This window comes from Carex rostrata, chromosome 25 (genome assembly GCF_964058835.1).
Source record: "Carex rostrata chromosome 25, lpCarRost1.2, whole genome shotgun sequence".
Taxonomy (NCBI): domain Eukaryota; kingdom Viridiplantae; phylum Streptophyta; class Magnoliopsida; order Poales; family Cyperaceae; genus Carex; species Carex rostrata.
The window spans coordinates 985639-995957 of record NC_135942.1 but is presented as its reverse complement, the minus strand read 5'-3'; the positions used below and the strand labels follow the sequence as shown (position 1 = coordinate 995957).

Genomic DNA, 10319 nt, shown 5'->3' with positions numbered 1-10319 from the left:
CCAGTACCTGTAAAATAACCGGGAGGGTGGGGGTGAGAATAAATTCTCAGTGCGAATTTTGCCACAGTTTAGACTATTGGACTTGCAATCAAACTCTATATTCAACAATGAAACCCAAACAATAACAGTTCAAACAGATATATATAATCATAAATAACAGAATGCCAATGCTCGACAACAGTTTAATCAACCTGAACACAGTTTACGGAATTTCCAAGATGAATTTCAAACACAACATATATTTTGGCTTAACTCAATTCAATAACTCAATTCAATAGGGCTTGTAGCAATTACAGATGTTCTTTCGAGCTGAACCATTATCTAACCCACATCTGTAGGGTTACAGACGCCTACAGATGGCCAACCGCTGGACCCTTTATCTGACACCCATCTGCAATCGCTTGGCTTAACAGTTTATTACGGTCTGGTTCAAATCATATAAAGAAAATCCTCTTTGGAATCATTCCAATAGTCGTAATATTCAATTGACCTTCAAAATGCATTAACACGTAGGAGAATGCCACCGAGCCATAGACGTTACACATGTCACCCACGAGTTCCATTCACATCTCATAACATAATCACCTTCCCTCGTCCCAACCGGTACTGGGAATATCGAGGGCCGTTCACCTAAGGCCATTTAGGATCCTGGGAATCCAAGTCAGCATACAGCCCGACTTGGCAAATTCATTGGATCCAAGTGCTTAACTTCGTAAATCCATTCACATACATTCACATACATAGTTCGTGGTGACTTTCAATCAAAATCAGATCACAATAGATCAACATAACCTATAACCATACCAGCATGCAAATCATTCAATTCAGATCAGTTCGAGTTTAATTTGATTGGGCTATGCAAATGCTTTACACAATTCAGTGATGCAATCAATGATATTCAACATGACAAACGAATACACAGTTTAATTCCTGAAAATAAAGTATCAAACAAGTCCAAGAATCCTGCACCTTAGTATGACGAGCGTACCGCTTAATTTAAGGATCGGGCGTCTCGAATTGTCTCGCGATATCTTGCTCGACCGAGCCTATACCTATATTATACGTTTACTTGGTTTAATTCGGGTTCAGTGGTCTATACGTTTACTTAGGGTTTGTACAGTCCCAAATCAATTCTTTTCGGTTCCTTCTTTCTTATTAAAAATCTCATATAGCGGTGCACAAATGCATCTAGGCCCTCTAGCCATATACCATTTCACTTTGGTAACAATCAATCACCGTTTCACTACTTTGGTTCTCGGATCAATTCAATTTACCGATTGGTTAAACTCTAATTTGGTCAAAACCTCAAATTAACCATTAAACGTTCTAAAAATTCAAGATCAAAAGGTAACCTTACCGATTATAAGTCTAATCAGTTGGATTAAACTAGTCAATTCACAATTATACTCAATTTGGGTTTTGGCACGAAACCCTAGAAATCAGAATTCACAAATCGGAGGAAATCAGGAAAAAGATTGACAAATAAACAAGCAAGGAGTGTAGAGGAACTAGTCCTCGACCAATTCGAACACAAATCTCGAGTTTAAAACGAAAACCAGAGAAATCGAGAAATCGTAGATTTTAGAGAGAAACAAAAAGAGAAAAGAATACCGAATAGGAGAGTTAGAAGAGATCCACGGGCGTTTACTCGGTTCCGGTTTCGATTTCTCGCAACAATCGGGGGTTTGAGAGGAACGAGAAACTCTCTCGCTCTTTTTCTTCTCTCTTGGCAGAAATTTCACTTAAAATGGTAAAGGAATGAAGTGGGAGAGAGAGAGAGAGCAGGAATTATGCAAATAAGCCCTTGGAATCACCCAGTGCGGATCACTCACCCGCACTGGATCTGAGTGCGGACGCACTCGGCAGTTTGTAGGTCCTTCCAGCACTTTCCAGTGCAAAAATCGGTGTCGGTGCGGGTCCTCCACCCGCAGTGCGGGTCACTTCACCCGCACTCAGTACTTAGTCAGTTTTCAGCATGAATTTTAACACAGAAATCACCCGCAGTGCGGGTGGCTTCACCCGCAGTCAGAACTTAGTAGATTTTTGGAATGAATTTTAACACAGAAATCACCCGCAGTGCGGGTGGCTTCACCCGCAGTCAGGACTTAGTAGATTTTTGGAATGAATTTTAACACAGAAATCACCCGCAGTGCGGGTGGCTTCACCCGCACTCAGAACTTAGTGGATTTTTGGCAGAATTTCAGAAAAAGTCCGAGCGTAATGCGGACGCACTGACCCGCAGTGCGGGTGGCCTCACCCGCACTCAGTACTTAGCCAATTTCAGTTCAACACAGAAAATCATGAGTGCGGCTGCACCCACCCGCACTCACAGAAATTTCAAAGGCAATTTAAGGAAAACAGAAGTCAGTGCGGGTCAGTCACCCGCAGTCACCTACCAGTGCGGACGCAGTGAGCCTGTAAAGTCTCAAATTCTCGAAATTTCGACGCGGTTTCGATTCACACTTAACTTACTTAATTAGAGGAACCTAAATTAAGGTTTTAACTTCCATTTTGTTAACACAATTAACTTGATTCTTGTTTTTAATTCATTTGAATTTAATTGTAAAAATTTCGTAACGTAACACGTATCAAGTTAAAAATTCCAATTTCAGACCTTATTCAATTGTACTGTAACCTGAGGGGATGTGAATTCGTGATATGGACTCGTAGAGATAGTAGCAATGGTTACAATTCCTTTGAATTCTTTTTCCATTTCTCTTAAACTTACAGCACTCGCCGCTCGGTACAAAAATTCTAAAGAAAATATAGCATTACTACAATTTTTTTGAAGAACTCAAAGAACATTAAAAAAAAATGCTATATATTTTACGATATCATAAAAAATAGACAATTATTGAACTTTTAAATTATATTTAAGAGTTATCAGAAGTAAAATAATTAGATAAAAGATGTCAACCTTCTAAAAATTTTATATACTGGTGCGGCGCCAAGTATGATAATATTAAAAATATCATATCCAAAAGTGCAAATTCGTCTCCTTTTGTGAATAGCCCTCCTTCATGATTGGTCCTCTCCACTTGTTTAGTCCACAATTATTCCTTGTTCAATTGTTCTTGTCACATGATTCTTACTTTGTTTCCATTTATCCAGTTCTCCTGCCAATCAGCGCAAATCAGATCTTAAATTGTGCATAAATCTCGAGCATTATCGTCAATTTAAAGGTGCTTTTTAGAGCTTATTTTAGGTGCGTAAAGGTATTACCTTTTTCCCTCTCTCATTTTTGCTTCCACGATTTGATTTGTGTGCTTAAGATCTGTTTCTTTTTTAGAATTTGGGTCACTTTCATTGCTTCGTGGGCCCTCCAAATTCGGATATTTCTACTGAGTGTACCAAAACAAGGTACCAATAGATTGGATTTTATACCCTTTGAACTTAGATTGTACAATCTCAGAATAAACCAAAAGGCAAACCAGTGAATTCTCATCATGGCCATGTGATTTCCTTTTTTTCTCTTTAGCTTTCGTTTATATCTTCCCAAAAGAGGCATTCTGTTCCATTGCATAGTTCCCTCTCTACAAGTACAAAGTCTGTACCAATCTTACACAAATACCCATAAAAGAATAAAAAATGTTGGCCATGGAACCCACCTCCAAGTTAGTACTTGGCTCGATTGCATTTGGCATTTTTTGGGTACTAGCCGTGTTCCCGGCAGTACCTTTCTTGCCAATTGGCCGTACCGCCGGGTCCCTTCTCGGTGCAATGCTAATGGTACTTCTTCGGGTGGTTTCGGCGGATGAAGCATATGATGCAATCAACCTTCAAATTCTTGGCCTTCTTTTCGGTACCATGGTAGTGTCTGTGTACCTTGAACGAGCCGACATGTTCAAGTATTTGGGTAAGCTTCTCTCATGGAAATGCCAGGGAGGAAAAGATCTTCTATGCCGCATTTGTGTGGTGTCTGCTGTGGCAAGTGCTCTTTTCACAAATGACACTTGTTGTGTAGTTCTTACTGAATTCATTTTGAAAATTGCGAGGCAAAATAATCTACCGCCTAAACCCTTCCTACTAGCCTTAGCTTCCAGTGCAAACATTGGGTCAGCCACTACCCCAATTGGTAACCCGCAAAATTTGGTGATAGCAGTGCAGAGTAAGATCCCTTTTGGTGATTTCCTTTTTGGCATTCTCCCTGCCACGCTGATAGGTATAGTTATAAATACGGGAATACTTCTCTGTTACTTTTGGGGAGACTTATCAGGGGAGAAATATCATTACAAGGAGGTCGATGTATCTGCACAACCTGAGGTAGTACAAGAGGAAGATGTTACATGTCACCGGTTTTCACCCGCAACTATGTCCCACCACCCTTCCTCCAGCTCGGGCTCTTTAATGGACTGCATCCAGAACACACATTTAATATCAAATGGGCAGGACATAGATGGCAACGTATACAGCAGCCATAGTGAATCCAAGGAGGGGACAGGGGTTGTGCAGAGGAATGTGAGGAGCAATAGTAAGGTAATAAATTGCACAAAGGAGACTTCTTTTCACCAGTTGCCAGATGAAGAGGCAACAACGGAGAGGTCGCAGAGGTTGCTTTGGAATGGATGTGTTTATGCTGTCACGTTGGGGATGTTGATCGCACTCTGGTCAGGATTGAACATGTCGTGGAGTGCGATAACAGCTGCTCTTGCACTTATAGTGCTTGACTTCAAGGATGCGGGCCCGTGTCTTGAGAAGGTACGTTCCTTTATTATTTCTATTTTGATGATTGGATTTATGTGTAGATTGTGTTATCAGTGCTGGTACTTGTGTACCACATACCAGTTTCTAGAACCATGTTTATTATACCTATTTTCGATTTAATTTCCTTAATGCTCAAACAAAACATAGAAGATAGTTAGTGAAGTTTAATTGATGGATCATTCAAGAAGTAAGGACAAATTGTTTTAAATTCAAAACTTATTGTAATAATTAGAGCTCGTTTGGTCTCCAGTTCCATTTGTCGCATATTTGTAATCAAATGATCATTAGACAACAGTACCAGTTAGGTACCAATGTGATCTCCAGTTTCACATTTACATTTGTCTCATCCTATGTTTGATTGTGGTTTTATATACACATCAGAACTCAATTGAGTTTTGAACTTCAGAATCAAGCGCAAAGTTCCATTTAAAGTGCCATACTTAGAGCACCATTCTAGTTAAATTAGTCATTAGTATTAATAGCTTTAAGCATTTAAAAAATAAAATTAACTTAAACAAAAAGAGAAAAATAGAAAATATTATATGCATATTCGTGAATTTTAGGTTTCCTATGGGCTGTTGCTGTTCTTCTGTGGTATGTTTGTGACGGTAGATGGGTTCAACAAAACAGGTGTACCAAGCGCCTTCTGGGATTTCATGAAACCACACGCACAGATTAATACCTTCAGTGGGATGCTTGTCTTGGCTTTTGTAATACTCTTCCTCTCTAATGTTGCCTCCAACGTACCAACCGGTATGTTCTTTTCATCTTTTGAAGTTATTTACTCCAAATGTAGAACATCTAAAAGAAAAGGTTTTTGTAATATATTCTTTGTTTCTTTTCTTATTGTCATATTTTGATGGATTCCTTAAAAGAAAAGTTTGAGATTAATGAACGAAAGCAACTACTATTAATTTGGTTAAGTATTAAAACATTGGGACTATGCTTTTTTAATTTTTTTTATCACTAAATATCAGTCCCAATTACAACAAATGCTGCCCTAGGTCTATTACAACAATCGCTGTTATTTTCAGTTATAACTTGCACGATGTGTAATGCTTATCTATGCCATCCTATAAGTTTTCAATTATTGTTGCTTATTATTTTTCTTTAGCTTTATTTGCTGTCTTGCTATGGACCTCTTTTGTTCTGTATAAGATGCTACACTATTATGGTCTATAGGTCCTATATTCATATGGATTTATTAACATAATCTATTTTGTCTCATTTATCTCCAATTATTGCTACCCCAAAGACCCTAAAACCAAATTAAAATTAAAATATAGCAATCAAAATATCAAACTTCATGGTGTTAGTATTGATAGGTAGTCTCAACTTAAACATCATTGCGGTAGCAATAATAATCTTTGGAGTTATCAGATTAAGTAAACAATCTGACTGTTGGTCCTTGTAGAACGAGACCCGATAATCATTGGTCCAGTTGGCTAAGTGTATGTTACAAAGCAACCTTGCTTCATGGCTAGGAGTATTTAATTTTGTACTGCAGCCATGATCAGGGACGGTATGAATCTGGTGCATTATACATCGAATAAACCAATTCCTTTTGTAACAAGAATTAAATATCTCTCAATTTCTCAACAGTTCTACTACTTGGTGCACAAGTAGCTGCATCAGCAGCTGAAATTTCTCCAGCAGAAGAAACCCGGTCATGGCTGTTTCTCGCATGGGTAAGCACAGTCGCCGGAAACCTCTCTCTCCTTGGATCTGCTGCCAACTTAATTGTGTGTGAACAGGCGCGGCGGTCGGTGCACTATGGCTACAACCTCTCTTTCTTGAGTCACCTTGTTTTTGGTTTCCCTTCTACTATTGTCGTCACGGTCGTCGGCTTATTCCTCATCAAAACCAATTAATTTGATTGGTTCTTTTTAGAATGTTAAAAAGCATTGTAAAAAAAAAATGCATCATAGTCTTTTGTGTTCATCAATTCGTTCGTTTATTTAATTATATTTTGTGGCGATGTATTGGAATGTGTTAGTGTTTTTCGGCTTATAGTTTCCAATTTTTATCAGCTTAATCTCAGGAAGCAACTTACTGATTAACAAAATTTTCAGTTTCAGGATATGCATATATAGAGAGAGACCAACACACTTGCATGTAGAACATTGCAATTTAATCATAAAAAATGGTACATGCCACAAATCAATACCATACACCCAATGATTAATTTTATTTTGGCTTATATATAAAACTTGTAAGGTTTACAAGCAATAATTGCTGCTCAACAACTTTTGTGGCTTTTGGTAGATGTATTTATGGAAAATGTACGAGTACAATGAACGGCAAAACATAAGCTTGGCTTCATTACATAAATCGTAAAAAGCAACAAACTATAAAAAGATAAGGAAGTGCTAGCAAATAGCAATGTGTCGACAATATTAAAATAAAATGTTAAATTTCTCTCCTCCTAACGATCTAATCTCCTGACCGAAGGACATAGCAGGGAAAAAAATGTTTTTTTTTTGGGGGAATTTCACGTATACCTCTCAAAAACTTCAAAATGACGTATCTCTCGTTCTAAAATTTAAAATTACATATTTTTCCATCTAAACTTCAAAAACTCACATATTTACCCATTTTATTGTCTTTTATATTAAAACATTCTAAATTTATAAAATATCTATTTACCCTTTTATTAAAAAGCATAAAACGTCCATATGACTTCAATTTGAATATGAAGGTTCATCTACCGTCCGAATTGCTTTAAAATCGGTGTGCGGTAGATCAGCACGAATCTTGAAGCGAACACACACGAATATTGAAGCAACGTACAGAGATCTTAATACGATGCACGCGAATATTGAAGCAGGTTAAAATGTATGTCGAGTGAATTTAGGTTATTTTACAAATTGTAGTTTGGTCCGTACTATAAATCTTGAACATTTGCTCCCTTGAACAATTACACACTTTCGTTCTAAAAAATGTGATGGATGCAGTGTGCTTATGAAACTTTCCTCAATCAGTGGACTTTGATTTTATTTGTTAGTTATGTGTTCATATTTCTTTCTGTATTCTTTCAAATTCATAAATTTGTGTACATGATAGTTAGAATTACTAACTATTTAAAATAGATTTTGTTGTATATATTCGTCAATTAGAACTTCTTTAGTTGTAATTAATAAAACAAGAGGAAGTGATTATGGTTAATGTGCATTATAGCCAAGAAAGTACTCAAAATATTTTTGATGTCTAGTAATATGAGTGTTTAACGTAAACGAACAAAAGTGTGCATAATTAAGGATGTTGAATAAGTGAAAGAGCAATTGTTGGAAGGTTTTCTTATAGTATGTATTATGATAGACTTTTATAAGCACCTTATTTACTATGATGGAATTAGCTAGTTTCTATAAAAAGAATAGAGTGAGTCTATGGTACTATGCATATTACGGGTTGTTATCATGTTACGGCTCTATATTCGAGTTTTCAAATCCTAATGGTTGATCCGAACCGTTCATCTTGTTCTCCATATTAATATGTGTTTGGAGACCAAATTTAACATTTTTTGAAAAAAATTTACTATTTTTTTAGATATTTAGAAAATCACTTGATCTGAAAATTCTGGACCATCCAAAAACAGTGATTTTCAATAAATCTAAAAAAATAGTAAAAAGATTTCAAAAAATGTAAAATTTGGTCTCCAAACACATATTAATACGGAGAACAAGATGAACGGTTTGGATCGACCGTTAGGATTTGAAAACTCGAATATAGAGCCATAGCATAGTAACAAATCGTAATATGCATAGTACCATAGACTCACTCAAAAAGAATATATACAATACTCAATTCTCATCTGGAATCTGTAAGAAGGTTCTTTTTATTTATAAGAAACAAATTACACATTCATCAAATTGAACTCTCTTAGCAAACAAATTTAACAGAGCAAAAGTACATGCAAGGTACACTAGTACACATTAGGCACAATCCATGTCCCTTCTGACTCAAGTTCACCGATCATTTCAGCGTTGTGCTTCCCCAACTCATAAAAACCGATTAACATCCTACTGTCATGAATATCCTCCTCGGAACGACCTCTGGTAAAGTAGATGCAGTTCCCTTTAAATCCATTGAAATCACTAGCAGACAGGCAAAACCCACTATTACCTGACTCATCTGAATTCAAAAATATCATCAGATCACCGATATCGCTCAGCTTTATCCAACAGGGAGGCTTTTGTTTTTCGTCAAGTTGGTACACCTCAAACCAGCAATTCTTTACAGACCAATCTTCATAACTAGTGCATGAAGGAAAGTGTCGCTGAATTCCAAGAAAAGCACCAGCTCCTTCACCTAGGCAAAAGAAATCATGTTTAACAATGTTTGAGGGAAGCCTCACTTCTAACTTGTTCCCCGTGTTCAAGTCCATAATCGTTGTGCTATCATTGTCGAAATCAGAGAAAATTAGCCTCCCTTTGTGGTACGCTTCGACACATCCTGGCAAATCTCTTTTTACAGCCCATTCATTGTCCTCCGTTTTCCAAAACCACACAATTGGATATCCATAACCCAAGGTCATATGCATTACCACATCATCCGAATTTCGGATAGGATCGGGACCGACGTGGAGGGGGCTACATAACAAAAACCTTGTGCATGGGAGGGGGAGCTCAGCCTTGGTGAATGGATTCAGGAGAGTTAGGCAGCCTGAACCTGCATTATATGGGGCTAAATACCCTTGCGACTGTCCAAAGAAAAACTTATTGCGAGCTTCAGGCACTTGAATTTTACGAGTCTTGCCGGTGTGAAATTAATGTAATTTAAACTCCGACCTGCGGAAATTTTTGCGCTCAAGAACATATGGGAATTGAGGAGGGTGTTCAGAGAACGGAGCAGCTGCAAACCACGATTTGCACACGGCACGGAAGTAGATGAAATCAAAGGTGTCGTACAGTTTTTTGTAGATGAGGCGGAGCAAATCAGGGGGTAGATCAGGCCAGTTTGGTGAAGATAATGCACTTTTAGCATCCCTAAGCATTCTTCTTTCTTCTGTTGTGTATGATATGGATTGCATTTTATCAGAATTCACTGGTACTTGACAAGAAATATAATTAATTTGTTGTACATATGGCCTTAATTATATAAGCATGACGTGATTATCAAGGAATTGAAAAATATAAAGTACTAATTATAGATAGTAATATCCGACTATATATATTCATGAAAAAATTAGAAATACCATAATAGCAAGGTTTATGATTTAAATTGAATAAATACAAGGTGAAGTGGTATTCTTGGTGTTTGGAGAATCATAAATGTCAAACAATTACATTTTATCTAGAGATCAAATAATATAGGGATTAAACACTTACATTCCGAAAAAAAAAGAAACAGTGCTCTACCTTAACCTATGGACCGTCCTATGCCAAAACCAACTCATAAATCATAATAATAAGTGCAAGATACAATACCTGATTCCATAACATTTGTCATGAAATTCTCAAGTGCGAAGAGCCGTCTTCGTGTACATGAGACAAATCTTCAATGACAAGAAGCTCTCTTCTCGCTTGTATGTCGTATGGTCGTAGATTAAGTCTTCGAAGACAGCAAAGCACGCCGTTGAGAAATCACTTCCAAGTTTCCTAATTGATTTCTTCTCT

At 37.2% G+C, this 10319-nt stretch overlaps 1 protein-coding gene across 1 annotated transcript; it reads left to right on the top strand.

Annotated features, from left to right (window-relative positions):
- The first annotated feature begins 3081 nt into the window (after nt 1-3081).
- On the top strand, nt 3082-6736 carry LOC144543658 (silicon efflux transporter LSI2-like). The gene is made up of 3 exons (XM_078291995.1): nt 3082-4698; nt 5268-5457; nt 6307-6736. Exons 1-3 carry the CDS (start codon nt 3589-3591, stop codon nt 6573-6575), a joined length of 1569 nt encoding a protein of 522 aa, XP_078148121.1. The 5' UTR covers nt 3082-3588; the 3' UTR covers nt 6576-6736.
- The last annotated feature ends 3583 nt before the right edge of the window (nt 6737-10319 follow it).

Excerpts from the sequence above, each read along its gene's own strand:
- LOC144543658 (XM_078291995.1), top strand. The coding sequence starts at position 3,589 with ATGTTGGCCATGGAACCCACCTCCAAGTTAGTACTTGGCTCGATTGCA. Across the intron at positions 4,699-5,267 it reads CGGGCCCGTGTCTTGAGAAG|GTTTCCTATGGGCTGTTGCT; the intron begins GTACGTTCCTTT and ends CGTGAATTTTAG. Across the intron at positions 5,458-6,306 it reads TGCCTCCAACGTACCAACCG|TTCTACTACTTGGTGCACAA; the intron begins GTATGTTCTTTT and ends ATTTCTCAACAG.